The sequence below is a fragment of the Theropithecus gelada genome, unplaced genomic scaffold (genome assembly GCF_003255815.1).
Source record: "Theropithecus gelada isolate Dixy unplaced genomic scaffold, Tgel_1.0 HiC_scaffold_15876, whole genome shotgun sequence".
NCBI lineage: Eukaryota > Metazoa > Chordata > Mammalia > Primates > Cercopithecidae > Theropithecus > Theropithecus gelada.
The window spans coordinates 885,712-911,254 of NW_020257632.1; the positions used below are offsets into that span (position 1 = coordinate 885,712).

Genomic DNA, 25,543 nt, shown 5'->3' on the forward strand with positions numbered 1-25,543 from the left:
ACTGCCCCACGGACTTTACCGCAGAGATGGAGACATTCTCTACATAGCTCCACGATCCAATTCGCTAGCCGTTAGCAGCCTGTGGCTATTAAGCGCTTGAAATGTGGTTCACCTGACTAAGCAACTGAATTTCAAATTTCAGTTAATTTTAACTAATTTAAATTTAAATAACTACAAGTGGCTAATGGCTATCATACAGTACAGAGCACCTCTATAGTTTAAAAAACCTCCAAGCAGTAGATCTCAGACTTGTCTGGTAGATTAAGCTAGCTATTTCTACTGGCCACTTTGCCTACATCTCCAGTGGAGCTACCATTCACTGAAATTGGACTGTACTTTCCTTTGCTCATGAGAATACAATAAAATCTGCTGTAATAGCTCCCAAATACTTTATTGTCATTCATGTCAATATGTACCATTTCAACCTTTCTCCTCTCTTGCTAATCTCATAAATTCAAGCAAATGAAACATATTTTCATTCAATTAAGTACTTCCACCCTCAAGTTCTCATCCAGAAACCGGTTCTACCATACAGGTTACAGTCAACACTAATAAGTGACCACCACCCACTTTAACTCTCCAAGGTATAACATGTGAAAAACATAACATAACTCATGGCCTCTATGCTTTAGAGCTCACATTTTTTTCTAGTTCTCATACTGCCAGGACAGTTTAACAAAATTTCATTATTGTTTCATCTCTTTCTCACCATGCTGAAAGTCTCCAGCAGTGTCAGTTGTAATAGTTTTCAATACCCCAAATAGTGTATCTAGTAAAGGGTCATATGTAGTTATCAGTAAATATTAAGTGGAATATTAAAGCATTCTCTAAACTTTTTATATCAAACTATAAAAGCTGGTATTACCAAAACCAAAGCAAGAACACTTGGGCCTCTGAGATAAGGCTTCATATAGAATTCTAGTGACTATATGTTGAACAACTGGATATTCCCTTTAAAATTACATGAATGCTTTAAATAAAACAAGATGAAAGAAAAAAACACTACTACTAAATAAAGTTGAGAAAAATCCATCATTAAAGACCACTTATTAGACTGTCTCATCTTGAGGGCACCCAGTTAATTTTTTAAGTGACAACTATAAAAGTACTTGGCAATATCTTCAAAAGGTAGTGAGAAAGTAAAATACTCTTACCATCATGTTTAAGAATCATTTGTATTACATTCCCAAAAAATAACTCATTCAGGTTTTAGTATATGTAATATGTAAAGTGTAAAATATCAATGGTAAAGTTGAACAGAATTTTCATGGCTAGTTGAAAAAATTAAGTATGATGTGATTATTTCAAACTATAATTCATATTTTTACTCTTATACTTGGCAAGATAAGTGTTTGTTTTAAAAATTAGTAGAAAATAAAGCCCATAGGAAGTGACAATTAAGAGCTAAATGTGTGGTTTAGCTTCACATTAGTTATTTAGGCATATGTTTTGGGGTGTTTTTTTTTTTTCATGTTTGCCACTTTCAAAAAAGAATCAATAAAAGGCATGTGAAAATATCTAAATGAACACAGGGGAAATAGTGTCAGAAATCAATACTTCTCTACCAGCATGTTTAACCTGCTGAAATGAAGTGTTAATCACAGAAATAAGATACCATATTACATTTATAAACTAATGAAACTAGAAAAAGCAAAGCGTGTGACACTATAATTAAACAGCTGGAAGACATCCAAGCCTGTGTAAGTTGATAACCCTGGTACAATCTCTGGCAGTGAAAAGGCAGGTCTGCAGTGAGTTGATATGGCCAGCTCAGTTGTTAATTGAATAACAGGCAATCTATAAACACTACTAATTGCCTGTGTGAAAACCTGTGTACAAGTAGAGAAGCTGCCTAAAGAAGCACACCAGGAAAAACTACATGGATAAAGCACTCAGCAAATCTTCTGTCTCTCTCAATTCTGTTAAGTCATAGCTTAGTTTTGTCACTGCATCCTTCTGATTAACCTCTACACAGCAGACTTAATGATACATTTTTCAAAAGATCATTTTTCTTCCTAACTCAATACGAAACACAGAACTATCAATTACCCATTTCAGAAAAGAACAAACAAGTAATCTAGAAAATTCAGCCTGTGAATGGAAAGCTTTCTAAATTGTAAAAGAAGACATGGTCTCATTCCCAACAGGCAAAATGCTTTTCGGAATTGTTCCGACGCATTTTGCAGAAGTGTGGCAGCTGCTGTGAATAGCATGGAGTGTTAAGATTTGACACTTTTTTTTTTTCTTAAGGATATAGCCATTTGGGGAGGCTCAGAAACTGTTGCTGGAATTTTACTTACCCATTTAATAAATCCTTTTAGAATGATTATTTCAACCCTGGTGAATATAAAACATTTCAAAACTATTGCTCTAGAATCTAAATCAAACTTTATATTTTAAATCTGTAAAGAAGACTGGCCCAAGGGATTAGTTATGAGACAGGAAACCTCCTCTAGTTTAACATTCAAATTCAAATAAGGTCAGTGGAGAGCAAAGGTCATTGTCATGCTAAAGGTATCTAGCAGCTTCCATGAAATGAACTGATAAGCTTACCACTCCCTAGTGCACACAGTATTCCATCAGGAAACCCAGAACCAACAATCAGAGTACTACACAATATTGAGAAGCACAAGTATTAGAACCAGATTTACTTATACTCAATTATGGCTCCAGTACTAACTAGCTATAGGCAAAAAGCTTAGGCTGGGCGCGGTGGCTCATGCCTGTAATCCCAGAACTTGGGAGGCTAAGGCGGGTGTATCAAGAGGTCAGGAGTTCGAGACCAGCTTGACCTACACGGTGAAACCTAGTCTCTACTAAAACTACAAAAATTAGCCGGGTGTGGTGGCGCACACCTGTAATCCCAGCTACTCAGGAGGCTGAGGCAGGAGAATTGTTTGAACCCAGGAGGCGGAAGTTGCAGTGAGCTGAGATCATACCACCATACTCCAGCCTGAGCTAGAGTGAGACTGTGTCTAAAAAAAAAAAAAAAAAAGCTTAATGTCACTGGGCCTCAGTTTCTTCAACTAGAAAGTAGGACTTAATAAATAAATCTCATAGGGTTGTTAATGAGGAATCAAAGATCTAACAGGTAATATACTTGCTTAGCAGGGTCTCACATAAGAAGTGCTTAATAATAGGAAAAGTTTTTTAAAATGAGGCATATAACTGTGAATTAAAATATCTTTAGCAGTAGCATGTAATTGAATAACTGAATGGTGCCTGAAGCTGAGCTTCTCTTTCACGTTTGATCAGTCTAGAGGAGAATAGCAGCTTTCACCAAAATTCCTTGAGAAAAAATATGAATTTGACTGGCCTCACTTTAAGATATAGACACACTTCAGCTAATTGATACTTTTTATTAAGACCAAGTGTAATTCTTCAAATATGAATCCTTCAGTCAATTAGAAATAAGAATGAAAAGAAGCTATTAAGAATCATTGTTAATTATTTTTTGAAGAATAAGTTTATAAGTATAAAAGGTGTGACAGGTGCTGCACACAGGGAAATCAATAAAGTCTAGGAAAGGGCTGTCATGTCTGCTTTTACCCTGGAGGACTCTTAATCTAAAGAGGTCCCCAGATATCCAGGAGAAAGACCTGATTTGCAATGTTTAGATATTAATTTCAAACACTCCTATCAAACATCAGAATTAACAATAACTGTTTGTTAGTTTCACCAATTCGCTGACTACAAAATGGTATGTTAATTGAAAAGACTTTTATGGACCAACCAGGTATGCCAAGTCTTCCATGTATTTATAGGTAGAACATAAGTGATCCAGTCTCCGTTAAAGCCCCACGCTCACTTCACGGGTAGAGATCCCCACCCACAATATGGGCACGGCAGCCTTCTGGAACCCACACCTGCTTCCAGCACATCCAGCTTCTTAGCAGGATAGGGAGTTACATTTCTCATCCTCGCTGCATTTGAACTTTAAGATTTTGGAAACTGTCAACATTGAGTTCTCTGCTCTTGAATTAATTTTATATCTTGCTCCAACAATCTAAACTTCCTGATCTTCAGGCCCAGATATAAACCCAGTTTCAACAAATATTAAAAACAGATAAATTACAAATGAAGCAAGATTCATTAACAATAAATATGTTAAAATATAATCATAATCCAATGTTGAAGCTCCTCCTAGAACACAAAATTTTAAAAAAGTACCAAACTAAAATTGCAATGCAGTTTCAGTATTTAAACACGGATGTTAAACAAATCTAACTATTTTTCAAATACCATGTATGAGTGTGTATGTGTGTGAGTATAAACCTTAACCACACATGGATTTCAATGATATGTATTTAGTGTATTTTACACTATTATTGTAGATATCCAAAGGGACTCTATTAAGAATGAAGTTACATCTATTACTTTAGATTAAAAGCAACTAATACTATACAGCATGGATTCATCAATTAAACTAGGAGTCACTTGAACCATTTTTGAAGCAGTTTGTTTTGTTTACAAATGCATGATCACATAACAAAAAAAAAATTCTTTAGGGAAAAACGATACACAGATGTTAGTGAGTGGCATTCAGACTAAAGTAGCGTTTTTCCATGTCCTTCACTGATATCAACATTATAAGATTTCTGATATAAATATATGATGATTATTTTTAATCGTAAACTTGTGTACTTTAATATAGATTTTCAAATGGCTACCATATCAAAAACCATGAATCCATAACTAACTTATTTTAATCCAAAACAATCAAGAGTAGCATATGAATAAGATACCAAGATTTGTAGCTAAATACAAATAAACAATCCTTACCCTCAAGGAGCTTCAAGTGAGAATACATCTTGGACTATTACCTATAATGTAATGTTGTGATATACAAACAGTATGATCAACATCCCATAGGAATACAAAGAATAGGTGATTTCTCAAGTATAAAAATTTTGCCAAGATGAAGAGTTGGGGAAAAGGGTGTCCCAAAGCAAAGCTTCAACCTAAATTAGACATGAAGGTTCAACCTAATAAGGTATGAAACCTACTGAGACAATATTCACCCTAATAAGAACATAGAATTCAGGGATGGGGAGTAGTTGAATATAAACATGCAAAGACAAGTTGTAAAAAGCCTTATGTTTCGTCCAGGCACGGTGGCTCACTCTGTAATCCCAGCACTTTGGGAGGCCGAGGCATCTGAGACCAACCTGGCTAACATAGTGAAACCCCGTCTCTACTAAAAAAAAAAAAAAAAAAAAAATTAGCTGGGTATGGTGGCAGGTGCCTGTAGTCCCAGCTACTTGGGAGGCTGAGGCAGAAGAATCGCTTGAACCTGGGAGGCAGAGATTGCAGTCAACCAAGATCACACCGTTGCACTCCAACCCAGGTAACAGAGTAAGATTCCATCTCAAACAAAAGAAAGCAAAACAAAACAAAAAGCCTTATGTTTCATGCAAGAGAATTTAGCACTTTTCCTAAAGTCAATGAGAAGATATCTAAAGCATATTTTTGTGCAGAGAAGTGATGATCAGAATTGTGTTTTAGAAAGTTCTAGTAGAAGGATTAGACTGGACAGGGATAGAGAACTGACCTAAAGAGGCCATTGAGGGGCCAGTGCAACTGTTCAAGTGAGAAATGGCACAGATGTGAACCAGGGCAATGAAGTGGCTGAGGGACTTGCCTGGTATTCAGAGTGAGCATAGATAGGCATTAGACTGGATATGGAAAGAGAAAGGATACCAAAAATGAGCACACCATTTCTAGTTTGAGTGACTAGATGCATGGTGAGACTCAACTGAGAGAGGAAATATAGAAGCACAACGTTGGGGAACTTCTGAGACTGGCCTGAATGAAAAAAAAATAAAAACTATATAAATTACCAAAGAAAATGCTCTGACAGTCAAGTTGAAATGCCCCGGTAAGAACAGGAAGAAAGTAAACTTTGGCTTTTTCCATTAAAATAAGTAACTTATCCTTCTTTGCTAAACCCACTGGTCAACATTATACTTTCCATGTAGCAACAGACCATTAAGCATCTTACAAATACAGTTCTAGCCTCTTGTTTATTTGCTTAATTATTTCCTATCGATATCCTGCATCTGTAAATCAGACCTTCCTAAGCTGTAGAAATTAAACTGTGATGTACACATTTCATCCTTTTCTGGAAGCACATGAGTGTTCAGAGCTACAGGGGGCTACTCTGATCTTGCCATTAGAAATTATTAGAAAAGGACTGCATGAGTTTCATGTGGGTATAGAAAGTAGAGGAGAAAAGGCAATTTCTTCCCATTGTGTTAGAATTTGGCCCTCATAAATGTTCTAAGAGGCACAGGAGGACAAGTGTGAAGATGAGTCAGACTGGAGACATAGCAGTTATCCAGTGAGAGCTGGAATGGCTTGCGAGATATGGACACAGAGAGACAAACTTAAAGGAATGCTCAGTTACCTTCAACATCACAACTCAGGTAATTACGCACTTCATTCAAAATGAAGTTGATATCTTCCTCTGAAGGAATTGGATGGGGTGTAACATCAGTTGGAGTATCAGTAGTGCCAGCGATCGTCATCTTTTGCCAGGGTAAGAAGAAAATAACTCGCCCATCGCTGGTCGCTGGGTCAAGAAGTCCCATGCTCTCTGGGCTGAGGTACAAAGAAGGGTTATTTATTTCTGAAATTTTCAGAAGTTTAACATTAATCTGCATTCTAAAAACTATTTATTCATTAATTCTCAAATAAACAAACAAAAAAGATATGAACTATTACTTGTACTTCCCCTACCCTAGAAACTCCTGAAAGAAACAAATAACAAAATAGAATGAAACAAATGTGATAATAATAACATTGCACAGCAGAGCTACCCCGTCCCTCCCCACTTCAACAATGCAAGGTTAAGAAAGTGGGCTTCAACTTCCAACTGTTTGAGTTTCATACTCCTTGGACCATTCACATCAGATAATGTCAGCAGGATAAATGTCTATAATTTCCTTTATAATGGTAAATTAAGGGTATGTCTTCAACCTTTTTTCAAGAATAGCCAAAGTATTTTCCTGGGACATTTGACATTTCATCGCTCAGTAGAAATTCTCAGGAATGCATGAGAAAGTGAAGGGTCTACCTTTCTAGAAACTAAAATGTAATCACAAAGTTCTTTACTACTTTATGCCTAGATGAACTCGGGCCGCTTCTCCAAATATGAGATTTCTTACTTTATTTTGAGGTTACAAAAATCTCAAGAAGTGCATCTAGAAGAAAAGAGCTCCATTTTTTACTACTCCCTAAATAACAATGTCCTATGATTAGGTCAAACAGGACAGGAACATGTTAGCAATGAAAATCTTCCACAGAGAAGACACTAGTAGTGTACTATGCTAAAGCAAGGTACAATGCTGCCTCTACTGACAGACTATATAAAATCTCCCAAAACTAGAGTCAAAAAATTTTACTGACATTTACTATTCTAAAATCAAATAATAAAACATATTTGAAAGAATAGGAAACTGTAAACAAACATTAACAAAACCCGTCATTTTGTTATTAAATCACTAAAAACAGATGTTTTATTTCGTTCCTTAGCCATTTAAAGAAATTTGGAGATGTTAAAAGAGTGAGAGGAATCTTAAAGTGTCCTCTTCAAGTAGAACACTACAAATCTTCAGACAGCTGCTTCAATTTGACTGGATTCTTGTATGAAGCCAGTGTTACTGGTATTTTCTATAAATATGTTTTTAGCTTCTATTAACGTTATTTCTTAAATAGGAAACATAATTCTATTTGGTTTGAACAAATTTCAAGAAATCCCTCTTACACATAAATTTAAAAGGACATACAGTCAGATTTTTATCTTTATCATCATTCCCGTAAAATTTTTTTAAAAAATGATTTATCCCAATGTGTAAAAATCAAAGGCTAGCAACTGTGTAAAAAATAATAATAATATTTTATATATAAAAAAGAAACATACAGGCAGTTTAACTAATGCATCTCCTTTATTTAAACCACAAAGAGTATGAGTCTTTCTCTTCAAAAAACTCTCGGCCACATGAAACGCTTGCCCTGTCTACTCAGCCTTAGCAGCAAGAAGTCACTGTTCACAGCCTATCTGAGACACACTGGAGAGAGTGGGTAGAAGTTCTTCTACTTAGCTAATCCAAAAAGCAACCCGGAAATCTGCAATCATTTAAACCGCAGCTCAGAGTCCCACCTTCACTCAGCGTTACTTAGAAAATAATTTTACTTTTACTCTAATATATTGAAAACTACAAATATCAAGTATTTTTGATCTCTAAATATGATCATTTTTTCTTTGCATTTATCATAAAACTCTCTAAAAATCTTAGAAGAAACTAGTTAATCACATGTTTTATAAGTATATTTTTTGATCCTGGGTTGATATGCCCTTAGATTACATCAGTCACTTTGAGATTAGAAATGAGAATAGAACACTCAGAGTTCAAGCATTCTATCTGATAAACAGAACTATATTGAAACAAAAAAATATATTCCATATTCTAACACTTGATAAATTATATGCTAACATATTTTATATGACTATATCATGGACCAGACATCATATGATGTGTCTAAAATAATAAACCTGATAAATTTAATCATAAAATTATAATATTCATCAACCTAAAAAGGAAATACCATTAGAAATGCACAACTACTGAATCCTTTAAAAACTTTCAATGCAATAAAGTAGTTTAAAAGGTGAACGTGATGGTTACCAACACACACGTAACTGGAACCTGTAGAGAATCAACTGCTTAAGTGAAGACATATGTGACAAACATAAAATTAACAAGCACAGAGGGAAGACAAAGCTATTAATGAATGTTATAAAAATTTAAGAATCCACTTGGAAATATCTTTCATCAGTTCTAAATTACCTAATTCACACCCTCCCTTAGGGAAAAGTTTGTTTTCTCATGAAGGATTAATTTTGCAAGTTCACACTAAAGTTTGAGAATGGATATCAACTATAGTGATAATATACACAATGCAATAAGGCATAGGTCTTTTTTCAATATATACGATTCATTTGACATCAAGAGGGAAAGCCTGCTGCTAATTTATGTGTGTGTCTAGGATTAAATGTAATGAACATTCTTCTCATGCAGACCATCACTTTCCTGAAGTGCCCTTAGTTAAACTGAAATCAATTTATTGTTAACTACTTAGCAATCAGTGTTAGAGTTAACAGTATGTACACACATTATAGAAAAAAAAATTGACCTCTTGTCAGTAGCAAAAAGCATCAGTAGGCTAAACAAAGATGATTATTTTCTGCATTTCAGTCATTTGGTGTATTATCGCTGCTTTTGGAAGAGTATCTAGCCATAACTCTCAAGGAAATTCCAGATTTGTTCTTAATATAAAGAGTGGCTTTCAAAATTTCTGTGTTGTGTTTTCCAAAATTAAAACAATTTTTCCTTCTTCCCCTCTTCCCCTAAAAAGCTGCTATCATGGTGTAAGATAATTCTACAGGTGGAACATTAGTTAAGGTTACAACAAAATTAACAAATGCTATAAAGATATTTCTGAAAACAGCCCAGGAAGATACACTGCACATATGGTTCTTTACTCTTCCTTTGCCAGCCTACACACAATAAATCAATGGTTACTGAACTCACTGCATTTCCAAATGGATCAGGTACTAACTGAAACATGCCTGGTCTTAAATTATCATTAGCCAGTTGTGGGGCAGCCCCAGAAGCTTTGGTTCATCCCTGAAGACGTAGTCAAAACTGTTGAGTAACAGCTGCTAAGTATGATTGCCTGATGATACCACAGAGTCATTTCAGTTTGGGATCTCCTAACATCACCCAAGAGAATGACTTGATAGGAAGAGGAAAACCACCCCTAGGGGATGCCAGAAATACAGTTGCCTCAAGGTCAGTCCTGAATGAGGGAATGAACCCTTAATCTAGGTCACAATCCAAAGAGAAGGGGCTCGTCTGTAAGAGAGCCTGAATGGGAACTAGGCTGCAGACCATTCCTTTAAAGCTTCCAACAGGATAGGTAGTGGTTATAGCTCACAGTGCTAAAAATGGGGATATTAATTTCTCCCAAAATAGAATGAGGTCACTTGCTGCATCTTAGCCTGAGACAGATCTAGCTGTAACTAACACCATCACACTTCAGGAGACCTGAAGCTAATGCTGAATTGTTAGGATTCAGAATGTTTAAAATATTACATCTGGGTAATATATACCTTTATTCTTAAGAGACACGAAATCTACTCGTTACTAAGTGTATAAAGCATAGTATAGAACAGTATATATATGTAACATGACCACTTTCACACAAAATTTTTAACAGAATACACATTTCTGCTTATAAAAACATTTTATGGAAGGAATTGGGAGAAGAGGTTATTAATTACCAGAGAAGAACTGAGGAAGGGAACAAAAGGTAGGGGGAATAAGAGGCAGGCTTTCAATTTTCATTTTCATATTTCTATTTTTTTCTATGGTGATTGAAATTTCTAGTTATGTACTTACATTATTCATTTATTTTTATCTACAGGGGTTACCTGGGCAGTAAGTTGAAGAAGAATCATGTTTTATTTTCATATTTTAAATTCACCATATTAAAAAGCTCATAAATGTTACATTAAAATTTTAATATAAATAAAGCAACAATCTCAATATAAGCAAGTTAACATAAAAAAATTTAGTAGGATTCATTAAAAAAATATTTACTAGGCACTATTATGTGCCAGACACTGTACCAATAGCTGGGGATACAGCAGTCTATAATTAAACAGAGAAAAAATAACCCAAAGATCATTGTCAAACCTTATACCAGTTAGGTATTATCAAGATATAAGGGTCCAGGCACGGTGGCTCACGCCTGTAATCCCAGCACTTTGGGAGGCAAGGCGGACGGATCACTTGAGGCCAGGAGTTTGAGACCAACCTGGCCAACATGCTGAAACCCTGTCTCTACTAAAAATATGAAAATTAGCTGGGTGTGGTGGCAGGCCAGCTATTCCGGAGGCTGAGGCAGGAGAATCACTTGAACTTGGGAGGCGGAGGTTGCTGTGGGCCAAGATGGCACCACTACACTACACTCCAGCCTAGGTGACACAGCAAAACTTCATCTCAAAAAAAAAAAAAAAAAAGATATAAGGAACCAGAAGCTGAAAGAAGTAGCTTGCCCAGGTCACACAGCCCAAGGAAAAGTGATGAACAAACCCCAGAAGTCCTACAGCAAGGCATCACTTTAATTCTGCCTACAATCTCCTTGTCTCTGCACTCTGAAAGGGCAGAATGTTTTCCCATTTTAATGACTGGAAAGCTAAGGTTCACAAAATAAAATAGCTTGTCCCAAAGGATGTAATTGTTTAATGACAGAATTAACATAAGGCCTGTGGGGAATAGTATGTGTCTTCTGACATGATGGGATGATAGTGAAGAAAACATAAGGCACACAACAAATGAGAATATGTTGAATTTAGTAAAATCTAAACAAATATAAGACTTACGATGATTGCATCTACACTCCATTCTTAGAGATATTTAAAAACAAAAACTCATAAACTAGCTGGCCTTAGATATTTTTAATTGAACACAAAAGCGTATACAATTGCATCTGGAACTAATGTTGAAAACTTCTCTATATACAAGAAACATATGGGACATTTACATATATTTATTTTTCTCCTTTTCATTTGAACTAAGCTTCTGGTTAACAGTTTTAAAAACTCAATCAGGTACCACTGCATTAAGTTTCTATTATCTTATGCAGTGGTGCCTTAAGAGGCACCTTGATGTCTCCAGTCCAAAGTAAAAATCCTAAAGACTATCTGTTTCTCTCACATACACATTTTGAAAACACAAAGAAAATCTTGGAAGTTGGTGGATAAAAAATTCTCTTTAATTATTTTCTCAGAAGTGTATCTGGTACCAATTAGGTGCACCTTGGACTCTTCAGGAAGATTTAGTTACCGGACAACCAACAACTAAAAAGGCAGCATGGTCTATGGCATAGCAGGATAGCATTCTAGGAGGATACAAGTATTAAACAAAATATCACAGGTTCTACACATCTACTTTATCAAATATTAAAAGCTGTATATTCCCTTTATGGAAAATCATTAAAACATGGAAAGAAGTAACTCTCACCCATAATCACATTACCTCGAAATAATCACCATTCACATTTAACATATTTCCTTCCAGTCTTTTTATATATACACTGTTAGAACCTACAGCATATAAAATATCAAGTCCTACACTCTAAATTAACATTGTATCATTAGTGTTTACTTAGGGCATTAAAATTATTTATAATTACAATTCTTAATGACTATATAATATGCCCTTGTGTGGTTATACCATAATTTATTTATCTATTACCCTAAGGTGAGGAACTGAAGTAGCTTCTAATATTTCTCAACTACAAACAATGCCATAATGAATACTGTTGCACGTAAGACATTATGTCATATAGAATTACTACTTTGCCTACTAGGTTTATCACATATGGAAATAAAAACAGTACACATGCTCTATACCCTTAGCATGGCCGTATGAATTTTTTCTATAAATAACTTAAAATGTATGCTATGGGTAATTACTTTTTAGCCAGAACCACACAAATGTTTCTTTTGTAATTTATTAAAAATTTCAAGCACATATAAAAAGAGTTTAATGACCCTGCATGTACCCATCACCCAGTTTAAATGATTTTCATTTAATAGCTATTATTTCATCTCTACTCCTACCCATTTCTTCATCCTCAATTATCTTTTTTAATTTGATAGGTTAGATATTATATCTGGTTTTTGCTTGCTACTATATTTTTTAAAAATCTATTTCAAAAGTTATAAACCTAAGAATACTTGGTAGCCCACAACTTCAGATTCTTCATAAGCAAATTTGGGTATTCTGCAAAATTAATGTCTTATTCTTTTAACTAAAATACGTCCTTTATAAAAACTTTTGCAAAATTAGTTTTGTTAATGACTGAAGTAAAAGTTTAATTCAAAAATACCAATGCTTAGTCTCTGAAGGTGACTACACTGAACAAAGAAAAATAAATCCCAAAGCATTAACCCTTAGAAATGAGTATTGCCATAAGTGGCTAAAACGTCCCAAGTCTGGTTTGTATTTTGTATTTTGGAAGAGTTCCTTTACTTATTTCTCCTGATTTTGAACAGCAGGTTAGACCATCTATTGTTATGCTAGAAGAAGAAATCAACCACAGACAATCTCTCCTGACCCTCTTTCTTGGGTGACAACTGCCACATTGGAAGACAGTTACCTGTAATAACCAGGCATCACAATATGGACACCAGCACTTGGCTGGCAGATAGCTGCTGCGTCTTTATCATCCATTTTGCGCACAGAGTCCGTGAAAGGTCCCGTGGCATTGATAACACATTTGGCTCTCACGTCAAATTCCTGCCCTGTGAAAGAAAGTGGCATCAATCACACACCCCATTTGCTTCTCTGTTAACGGATGTTGTGTATCACTAATTCATCTATTAATTTAACCTATGGTGCACACTAAGTGACCTGAGCAGCTCAAGTTATTGAAGAGTCGAACAAAAGGCTCGTATCTGAGTGAATTTACCAAAAACAAGTCTGAATTGAAGAAAGAAAAGCATTCCACTTTCTCATTATGGATTTCAGTCTATCTTATAAGTGCCCAGCGTCAAAGCACCAAACATGAAAAAGTAGAATGAGTAAATAAGCCGCTTTGTCTTGAAAACTCAAATGTGTAAGCAGCATCGCTGTGAGAAAATGTGTATCACAGAGCTTTTGTTCAAGAAACGATATAATTTTGAAACTGCCTACCTATGTGGTGCTACAGCCAAGGCAATAATGAAAATCTAAAAAAAGTTAAAGATGATTCACTTTAACAGCGTGTAAATGCAATGCCTCTGTCACCAAATGATACTTTGAAACTTGGCACATTTATTTAATTGTATTAATAATATGTTTTTGTAAAGAAAATGGAATGCATTCGTAGCTGTGGGAATCTGGTGGGCATTTTATTATTATCATTATCATTATTACAACTATAATACAAAGGGGAAAAATTGCCAAGCCCCACAAGGGAAATGTCATTAAACCAGTCATTGTTGACAATAAGGAATATAATTAATATGACTCTGAAGCATGGCTTAAATGAAAGAGAAGTGACAGAAAAATTATAATTCAGTCATTATATAAGCTAGGCAAGATACTAAGAAACACCTCCCTCCCAGAGACCTGGCATACCTGTGAGGACATCCTTGCACCGTGCGCCGCTCACACGCACTTTCCCTGTCTGGGGGTCTGTCTTCTTGAGCAAGCTCACTACCTCCATGTAATTGGCTGTGGCAGCCCCATACCTGGCAGCAGTCAGAGCAATGGCAAGGTTCATCCGTGCATCGTTATGTTGTCCTGCAGCGGGGAAAGCATCAGGGGAGGGACAGGAGTCACCTCGAGCCACAGACTGGTGGTACAGAAGTGTGTCACAACAGATATGTCACATGTGTCCCTGTCACCCAGGATATACATGATGGCTGGGCGGCTTGACAGGGCACGATTTAAAAATACACGGTCATTTTCAGCCAGGCATCTACCTGCCACTTCAGCAAGTGCATTTCGCGTACCGTAAAAATAGTGAAAATATCCCTTTCCTACAGAGCTGACATCAATTATCTGAAAGTTAAGAAATAAGTAATTATTCTCTCAGTGTTGGAACATATGTATATGTCAGGCTTTTCCTAATACAGACGAATCGTATGCATGAAAGTGAAGCAATTCAAAACTTCAGAGTATTTGACACCCCAACTGGTGTTGACGAACAATTTTTATGAGTATTTTTATGTGTATGTGCTCTAATATTCAAAATCAAGAGCTTAATCTTCCTTACAGCATTTCTCAGTATTCTGTAAAAGGATTTTTCTTGGTCTGAATTTTGATCAGGGCTCCTTAAAATGTAACTTTTTTTTAATCACACATAAAAGGTAAGAAATTAAGCAGGGCAAAATTTAATTACAGAACAATTCCTACCTGTATTGTTAAAGATTTATTGCTGAAAAATCCTAGTTAAAGAAAACTAAGGGGGAGGAGGAGGGGGGAAAGATGATTAATCACTTTAAAATACTGGCATCACTAGAGACTTTTTCTATTTATTATTGCCAGCAGAGTTAACGCTGACCAGGAAGAATTACTCTACATTGCAAGGGCCAGGTTCTCTGTGCCCTGAATAATTAATTATCCAGGGCTAGATGTATTGAAGCAGGGTTCAAATTCCCACACATTGGGATCAGTTCTATCAAGATAATACTGATAAAGGGATGAATTTGTAATGGATATTGTTGTTGATTTATGTTGCCAGCATACCAAACGTTTAGTATAAATGGTTTATGTAAAGTTTCTTCCTTGTGATTCAGTCTGTGCAGGGCTAGCAGCACTACAGAAGTAATCTGTTCCAGCTAAAAGGGCAAAGTTATAAAGAGAGAATCAATGACTGAAGATTCTGCTGCCCCTCCCGACAAACGTCTGATTCTAAAACCACTGAACATAATCGGCTAAGAATCGTCCCCCCAAAATTAAATGCTCTATCAAGTGGAGAACATACATTAAACCTCAACATGCAAAATAAGGAGTTGTTTTATCTAACAATTAATAGAATGAAAGTAGGAGAAGGAAAAACAACGACAATAGCGGTAGTTGAGCTGTAAGTGGGAAGGGTAGCAATTCCATAGTTTCCACTCAGCATGATCCTAAAGTTGCCTAAAATCATAAGTATATTTGAAGTTAAGCTTAAGAAATCAATTTTTATTAATGTAGGGTTCCTTGCTTAAAACTGGAATACACTTTATAAAACTAAATGCACGAAAACAGTCCAAAGAAACTAAATAAAATTTCCATTACAGATCTTCTCCTTAAATTAAGAAAATAACACAGTACCCATCCCACCCAATCTTTCTGGTTGATTTATATATCTAACAAGGAAACACCCTGCCCCACAAAGGCACATATCTGGTATTACAAGAAATCCAAGTCATGCTTGCTCTCACCGTAAGTGTAGAGAAACTCTCACCCATTCAGGTGTGCCTTGAAGCCTCTGGAAAGCCATGTGTAAATGAAATATTTTAAATCCCAAATAAAGTCACTATTTAAAGGAACCAGGCAGAAATTCCATTTATGAAATAGTAGCTCCTTTAGAAAATAGTTACACATTCATCTGACTCTAAGGTGACTTTAAAAAGATAAATTTTTCTTTTAATATGTGTTTAAAATATAAAATCTCATTGGAGCAGTATAGGTTATAGTTCTTCAAGCTCTGTTGCTTCCATACTAACAAATGTTCCCTAATTAGCATCTAAATCTGAGTATGATTGCAAGAAGCAAGGTTAACTTCAGTTTAAAATGTGAGGTGGAAACAAGTTCCTATGGTCCTTGTTTTTCTATGTCCACTCCCCAATTCCCAGCAGCACCCGTCTTGATTCAAATCTGAGATGTCACTTACACACGAAGGCCGTTCATGATATGATCCTCGTCTGCCATGGTTCATAGTGCCTAGAATTGTGAAATCATTTGTAGCTCCCTGAACATTCATGTCATTTTCCACCTTGCCTTTCCACACACTTATTCTTCTGGCTGGATACCATCCTGGAAGTTCTGAGAAACCTCTGTTCATCTCTCATGATCGAGTTCAAATGTCTAGTTCTGCATCTCCTGGAGGGATGCAGAAAATCTCCCTTTATCTGCATCCTTCCAGGGCAAAATTATTCACTCCTTCCTCTCGGTCAACATTTTATTTTGTATATACTTTTTAAAATAGTCTTTATGGTACTTTAATCATCCATGTGTCCATCTACTTACAAAAATGAAAATCCTTTGTTATGAGTCAGGCACTGTGACAAATGCAGGAAATATAACTGAGAAAGATACAGGGTGATCTCTACCCTCAGGAAACTTACATTCCATTGTAGTTACTGTACAATTCCCATGTCTCAAGAGAAGTCAGAAAGGCTTACTTGTTTGGCTTTGTTTTTTTCTAGTTATTATTAGGTACATAATACGTTTCCAATTACTGTTGAGTTTAGCCTAATTCCATTCACTGTGTTAAACAGGTATTGAAATTCTTTTATCTCTAACTACAAATGGAGTATTTTCTCTTGTTAAAGAAATTTCAGACTTCCGTAAGTTGGTGGCAAGAAATGTGATAGAGACAGAAATGTGTAAGAATCTCAATTTAACCCCAAACTAGGCCTTATGTTTATGCTGAATAACTGGGAGGGAAGCAGAAATAGTTACGAGTGACTCCCTCAGGACTTATCCCAGAAGGTATCCCTTGCTTTGCAGGGAAATGCAAGCACAGCTAATTATTAGCTCCCAAAACTTGAGGAGCAAGTAATCTGATATACCCCTGAGCCCTGGGTCTCACACCTCCACCCAGCAATCCTCGTCTTCCCAGACATTCAGCTTAATCCATTTACCTCCTTGGATGCAGGGTAAACTTCCTCCTCCCCTACCCACACGAAATCTACCCCCTACCCTGAGATACCCAGATGCTCACAGTGTATGCTTCCTGAGATATATGTGATATATTTTCATTATTCCTAACTAATTTCCCCAACCCTCTTTCCTGACATTTTGAAAGGTAACTCTATGCCTCCTTTTTAATTTTTATTTTATTTTGGAGAAAAAAGTTTTTGACAACACTGCATGCCATTGGAATGTGATACAATAATCCCAAACCCCCACCTAATTGATCTGCTTATTAAGTTGAGATTTTCAAAGCTGTTTCCTTAGAGCCAGGCAACATTATACTGTTTTTCACTAATCACTGAATAGCTTTACATTGGCACTTACACAAGGACCCAGACGGGAACTGTGAAAATCTGTTTCCGACTCTGTTCTCTTTTGCACTTGAAATCTTGCATATGTGCACATACTGAGCTTACAACTCATAGGAGAGGAAGCACACAAGAGGTGGAACTATAACTGTTTTCCCTTGTTTAGAGAAACAAAATATAAAATCTATCCACCAAAAAGAATGAAGGTTGATGGTGGTAGAGAAAACTTTGTTTTACTCCTCAATGACCTTGCACAGAGCAGAATAAGAGATATCTTAAGTGAAAAATGCAGGACCACACATAGTTTAGAATGTAACCGTCTAAAAGATAGGCCTTGAATATAAATATTCTGGAGACAGCAATATTGCTCTCCTCAGAGTCAAAGTTTGGCAACTATGTTAACATGCAAAATAGCTCAAAAAAGAATAATAATCAGTGATGTATAGAGTATGAAGAATGAGTAAATATGAAAAAAAAAAAACACAAGTAAAAAAACTACCTGGCATTTTCTTGCTTCTTTGGGTCTAAAACTCTGATGCTATGGCAGTCTACATAAAAGCTTCCTTTTAATATAGCATACTTTTAAATGGTATGCTTATCACAGACCTATTGATCCGACATCTACCCGCCAGTATAGAAACTCTATTTGTTAGGAAAAGTGGTTTTGAATTAGAATAGCATCTGTCCATAACTTCATCAATTAAAAACTGCCACTGTTGAAATGTTGAGAATACTTCCTTCCATGTCCCTGTGCCCTGACCTGAGTCTTGTGTAATCACTTTGACTACTTCAAGCAAGGGGGAAAATGATGCTGGTAAGAAACAATACCTCCCTAAAGCTTTAACCTCATTTCTAACTAAATTTATACCCCATGCTTCATTGTCTCAGACTAAGAGTGTCACAGTGACCTCTCTGGCAGCTCCCCCTTAGAAGTCTAGCAAAGATAATTCATTGGCTAACCTACCAAACTCAAGCTAATTTAATATAACTACTATATTTAAATGTTCCCTTTCTGATTGGAAATACTCAGGTAAAGGCAGGGCAAAATAGGGATGTGTGTGTAGTGTGTATGTGTGAATGAGTGTGTGTGGGCATGCGTGTGTGTGTATTCACGTGTGCACGCACATGCACACGTACTCACATGCACACACATAGGGGGATTATTTTGCTTTAAGGTATGACATGTAAACTTAAAAAGGAAAACTCAAAATAAGAACCCACTCTTCATGGTGAATTGTGATAACAATGCAATTTTCAAACATAAACCATTTACAAAAGTGTTTGTGTGAGGAGTGACAGGGGTCAGGGAGGCACATGAGGCAGTTTATGGAGAATGCACCTTAAAAGATATTGTGGAGAATGGCTCTGGGCTTAGAATGATTGAGTTGCAACTTTTGGGTGTGTCATTAACACGGCTGGGGGAATGTGGGTAATGCACTGTACTGCTCTGGGCTTCAGTGACCTATAAAAGGAGACGAGCTGGGTACCTCTGAAATTATACAAAGCATGCAATAGCTAATTGTTAATAATTACCTATCCCTTTCAAGATTTCACTTCAACCTTTTCCCATTTATGGTTTCTCTGACTTTCCCCCAGCCTATCAAAAAGAGACTGGGCATCAATAAAGCCCAAAAGATAAGTGTTTCATGAAGGAAATCAGAAATCATACACTTCCGTTGGATCTATAAACTTTGATTTGATTAGCTTGTATGGGCTATATATTGCAAAAATTGCCCTAATCCTTCACCCCTCCCTGTAGCCATTCCCTTTGCCTTGAGTCCTCACAGTGTCCCACTCTGACTCTTGACTCACCCATGTGAAACTGTTTTGGTTGACGGAATGTTGGTAAATGTGACAAAAACAGAGGCTCAAAAGAGTACTTGTATGTTTCTGCTTGTGCTCTTGCCCTCCGCCAATGTCATCAAAAGGACATGCCCAGGCTAGCCTAATGGTACCAGGATGAAGATGACGGCAAATGTTGAGTAGCCCCCTTAGTTAAAGCCATCCTGCTTCAGCTGACAGACAGCCAACACCCCCACAGAGGAGGGCAAGTTCAATGGAGAACAGAAAATCACCCTGCCCACCCAGACTATTTCAGAAGAGCCACCTGATAAGCATTCCAATGCATGTAAAATAAACCCTAATTATTTTCATGCTATTCACATTTGTGGTTATCTGCATGAAGAATTATAGCAATAAATAGCTTATACAGGCAATGTAGCCAATTTTCTACTAAAGTTAATCCCTATTTACAAACAGGTTCTATCTTCAAAACTATGTTTGGAACTCAATTCTTTTTTCTATAGAAATACTATAAACAAAAGGTGATTCATTTGTGCCGCAAGAGCTACTTAGTGCATAGGGTACCTGAATAAGGGAATAAATAATGATTCCAACAGCCTCAATGCCCACCACTCCTTCACATTCGTCCTAAATTTCCAGAGTGACCACAGTGCCCAAACTCATATAAAATATTGCTCTTGCACACCTCTGATTTCTTGCTCATGTTGTCCTTACTATGTGGTACATCTTACCCTATCTGGTAAACTCAACTTTTAATCCTTCCTTTGTGAAACTTTCCCTGACTCCTTTTAGACACAATGGCCTTCCCTCTTCTGTGTTTCCACAGCACTTTGTATATACATTTATTACAGCACAAGCTATTTTCTAAATACTTGCATGCAACATTCATTCATTCATTGATCATTTATAATGTCCCAGGGATTGTGTTAGGAACTGAGTCTATACTGGACAGCCAAAGAGACATAGTTACAGACTTAGGGGATGTCACTTCTAATGATACGTTCCTAAAAGAATAGAGTGCATCTTTTTCAATTTTGCTTCCCCAGTACCTGCCAAAGCCTTTGTTACCTAGCAGATATTCACATATGAATGAATCACAGTTCAGAGGCTGATCAAATAAAGGCAATGTGCTCAAGGCTTAAAGAGTCCAAGAACAGTCTCCAACCCCTCAACCTCCATTCAACTATGGCCATGGGATCAAGGGGACTATTATTTCTCTACTTAGCTACCCAACAGACAATGGAAATAGAATGTCTTCAACCACAAAATCTTTGGTGAAAACATAAGCCAAGGGAGGAGGCTAGTGATAAAGTTAAGGCAGCAAGCAGGGTTTTGGTATATGATTAAAATGGTAAGTGGCAGATTAACGAATCTCTGTAACAAGTATTTTTGGGGGTACACATTATGAGCCAGGCATGGTCAAGGTACTAGGGAACCACTGATTCAGGGAGAATAAGATTACCTTGGTCTCTGTCCTCTGGAACCTCTTTCTAATGGGGAAGACAGACAAAATCAAACAGATTAATAAGAATATTGTTATGGCAATAATGGCAATAAAGGGAAAAACAGAGGACAGGGAGAACAAATCCCTAGGGCAGGGGCTATATTTTGGACAGGGCAGTTACAGAAAGTGTTCAAGTTAAGCAAGAATTAGAGAAAATTCATAAAGAAGGCAATTAAGTTCTAACAGAAAGACCACTTAAATCACTGCTAATTTACATTACATTCAAAGCTTATAGAAAATATAAAGAACTAGAAATGTGACTATGGTATTAATATAACCTCAATGTGTTAAGTGCCTGGCACTTGATTTTTTCTTTCATTTATACTCTAAAATATTCACCTATGTTTTATGTATATTTATCAGGGGCTAAGTTTGAAAATCTTCCTGGGTTGATGTATATTTTGGCACACAATGCCTTCTAGTATAGACTGGTGAAACTCAAAATAAAAGCATAATATTCCAAGTTTATGAACTGGAGTAATTTGCTGTCACCTATCTATACTACAGTTCTCAAGCAGGGACACCTGTTAGCACTGAGCATGTAATCATTTTTATTATTAAATACAAAGGTACAATTAAATGCAGGTACAGGATGTGACCTGCATCATAATTCTACAGGCCTTTCTCTTCACAATATCCTTTTCATTATCCTGGGCCTTTTGTTCCTTCATGTTTCTTTTGTCTCACCCTAAGTTCTGAAATAAGCTATTTGCAATCTCAATAATTAGCAATCGGGGTGGATCTGTGGCCTTTGGCCCCATATAAACGAAATGCTGTGAAGTTCCTTAATATGATATATTTAAGTACGTAAAGTTTCTATACCCTCAGAACTTTCTTCTCTTGAAAAAGTTTAAATGAATCTAATGAAAAGTAAGTTTTTTACTTTTAAGACACTTAGAAATCTTGCTAGAGCTGAACAAAAATGAAACTACATTTAAACTGCAAGCAACAGAATGCTTTGGGTATTCATTAGCTATTTCTGGACAAAAAATGTTCTACACATTAGTTTACAATGAAGATTCCTTGTGCCTTTCCCAGGACAATCCATTCTCTCTCGACCACAGCCAAAAAAACCACAGCATTTTATATGTTTAAGGAAGAAAAAGGAAAAGGGGGCAATGTGACAAAATTAATTGAAGTGAAGTTGGAAAGTCAGGAAGCAGACATACTATAGAGATCTTTCACAGGCTATCCAGTTATTTGGCCTAAAAACCCCTGGTAAGCTTCTTGGTTTGTGAAATGCACTAAATTCATTGATAAACGATGCCTGGCTTTGAGGGTAAAGTTATTTCTTTACTGAGAGCAGCAGTTCAAATTGCATGGCATCTTAAGCCCGGGAAACTGTCCTGAGGATGCTTGAGATTAATTCTTTTTGTAAATATTTATTAAACACCTACTATGCACCAGGCACTAAGCTAAGTACTACTGTGGGGAGCAGAAATGAAAGAGATCAGATTGGCCCAGCTGTCCTGGAACAGAGATACAAGAGCAAATTTACAAGTCTAATGTGGAGGAGCCACATGCTCCCAAAAGTCTTTCGATTTTCCAGCACACTTCCTTTCTCCTTCCCCTGCAGTTTCCTTAAAATATTACCAAACAGCATTCTAGACATACCTTCTTTTCTCTCTTAAGTTAAAGGAAGATTTACAAAGCTTCTTTCACAGGTGTATATGCTTAAGTTCAAGTCCCACATCTATGAACTGTGAAACCTCATGCTAGTTGCTTCATCTAAGGTTTGATCTCTCAGCTACGCAAGGAGAATAGTAATGAGATTAACACAGAGTTATTGTGAGGAAGAAGTGAGATAGGTAATGATGCTATGACAAAATAGTTCTCAATAAATATTAGCTTCTATTACTAAAAGGTAAAAAGGAATTGCTGGAAAGCAAAGACTATAACGACAAGATGTGGTTACTGCCTAAAATAACTTTAAAAAAAAAAAAAAAGCCCTGAAGATTTTCCAGTTCTAAATGGTTTTATTGCTCATCAATCTGACAAACTTTCCCTGAAATGTGTAACAACTAACCTCTAATCTTTGCACTTCATGAATACTGTCTGTTCTTTTTTTACTCCTTTTCTCTCTCTCCACTTTTTACCACTGAAAAATAAGATTCTTTATTCTGTATGTCACGAAGGATAGGAAGATGGGGAATGGTTTTCAATCCAGAGGAAAACAGTGTTACGGGAAAATTGATTGTTTCAAAATATTAGAATTATTAAATCTTACTACAGAGGACTTCATTTTCTCTTACAAACCACAGAGCCTCTGTCACTTTTCAGAAAGGAAATCTACATTAGCTATACATTTGGCATCCTGAGAAAAGTCAGAAAACTCAAGTTCTAACCTCTTAAATAGCCACTAATGGGTATGTTTCCATAGCAGATAACTGTCTCATGTTTGATATGGTTTGGTTTTGCTTACTAGCATCTAAACCCCTCCTCCTCTCTTGTAAGCCTTGCAGAAAGGCATTCTACCATCCCATAGGAGAGGAAGAATGGTCCCCTGGGACACCGGCCTTTAACCTGGCTTTGCCAGTCAGATGCTCTCAACACAGACTTCAATCTAGAAGTAGTGACCCAAAGAACCTCTAATCCAGAGGCAGATGCAATGATAGCAGTACCATCCCATTTCTAGGGGCAGCAGCAATAGAGATGTCAGCAGTGGTGGCACAGCAAGACGCGACATGCAGGGATCAGCAATCAAGTCTTCGGTGCACTGGTTGTGGGCCAGGATTTTGCCTGTGGCTGTGGTTGCTACAAATCATATTTAGTCCCTTATTTTTCAAGCTAGGTCTCTGTCTTCCCAGTATTTCTGCCTGCTATTCAATGTCCTATCAGAGAATTTCTTTTCTCTTTAAGTCAACCAGATTTTTTTTTTCCTGTCTGCAACAGAAACCTGAGCAAGCCCTAACCCCTCATCTCAGTATGTTCATTATTCAAGCCACAAGGTGGAAATTGATCTCTCAGGGCCCTCCAATTTTATAAATTGCAATTTACAAAATTTCAAATAAGCCAACTGAAAACTCAAGAATCAAATTATATAACAAGTCAAAAGAAGCCCTTTGATGTAACTAAACCATCTTTCATAATAGGACTGGGAAAAATCAAGTGAATCCTTTCACTTACACAGAACCATCTTTTCAGTCCTCTTTTCCTCATTTGTGTGTGAGTACATGCACACAACTTTTTACAAAATGCTGGAATGGCTCAACTTGCCCCAAGGGTGATTTCGAGTGTGAGCTACATAATAAACACATGGAACCACGTGCCAAGGACCGGCTGGGGAATTCTAACTGAAGGCAGCCTTTTGAGAGAACCTTTATCTGTTTCATGGTAAGTCTTGTACCTTATCAGACTTCTCTCTTTAATCACAGGAAGATTCCACACTTTATCAAATTGTTATCAAATCAGTCTGACCTGAACCCAACATCCTGATTGTCTGAAAGGAATGTGTACTAGGGCATTTACATGGAAAGCAGGCTAACTCTTGGCCCCAGTCAGAGAGCACTAATGCTGGAGACTCCGCATGTGTGAGTTCAGGACCCAACCCGCCACTAACTCAGGTTCTGGGGACATTCCTTTCCTCATCAGAGTCTGTTTCATCTATAAAGTAGGTCTAACAAGAGCCTCTCTACCAATCCCCTGGAGCCGCTGAAATAATCAGATTCCAGCATATGTGAAAGCATTTGTAAACTGCAAAGCATTATAAGAATGAAGCTAATACTGTTAACAGATTGCCTTCTACTACATTTACCTTCCTTCTCCTTTTGTTAAGATAACCTTTTATTTAATATCTGAATCATAAACATTCCTCAGTTATCAGAATAACATCTCTCAGCAACCTAGATTCAATGTTTATTTGGAAACTTTATTTGGGTTTTGAGACTCTAAAAGATGAAATGAAAAAGTAAGAATTTAATTATCTTTTTATCTATAAAAGCAAAATATTCAGACTTACTTGACAAAGATATCTTTAACAGATATTGTTTTTTAAACTATAGTTTAGACCATCTCATTGCTTTTAGACCATCTCATTGCTTCTGCCTGGACTCTATAGTTACTACGCAAAATCCTGATCTTAATTTGGTTATTCAAATAGGTTTGCCCTACCGGACTTTTTTTTTAACAGCAATCTGAGTCATCTGTTTTACATGAATGTTTCACTTCTCATAGGAATGAATAAATTAAGGGCAGGAACTTGGTTCTATCCCCCACCATTAATCATCTCCAAGAGTTTATCTCCTGCAAGGACAACAATGTATGGCATGTAGGAAGGTGTTAAACTATTTGTTGTCTAAAGTAATCAATTCATGATTCGATAGGCTGTGAGTTGGGCTAATGCCAATCAATTTACCAGAGCCCGATCACCCTAAGGGAAATGATAAAACAGCTATTCTGAACCTTCTCAGGTAAGGTCACAAGCTGAGGCAGAAGACTGAGGTGCAAATACTGTGAGAATCAACTTA

General features: G+C 36.6%; 1 protein-coding gene across 3 annotated transcripts in view; it reads right to left on the reverse strand.

The window, feature by feature from the left end:
• Positions 1–25,543, reverse strand: part of LOC112617081 (glycerol-3-phosphate dehydrogenase, mitochondrial) — a 247,945-nt gene that overhangs the window by 22,375 nt on the left and 200,027 nt on the right. For all 3 annotated transcript variants that reach the window (XM_025373807.1, XM_025373806.1, XM_025373805.1), the window contains 3 exons: positions 14,193–14,357; positions 13,231–13,375; positions 6,407–6,600 (listed from right to left, as the gene is read on the reverse strand). In XM_025373807.1, the coding sequence (XP_025229592.1) occupies positions 6,407–6,600; positions 13,231–13,375; positions 14,193–14,357 (504 nt within the window). The remainder of the gene's footprint in view (positions 1–6,406; positions 6,601–13,230; positions 13,376–14,192; positions 14,358–25,543) is intronic.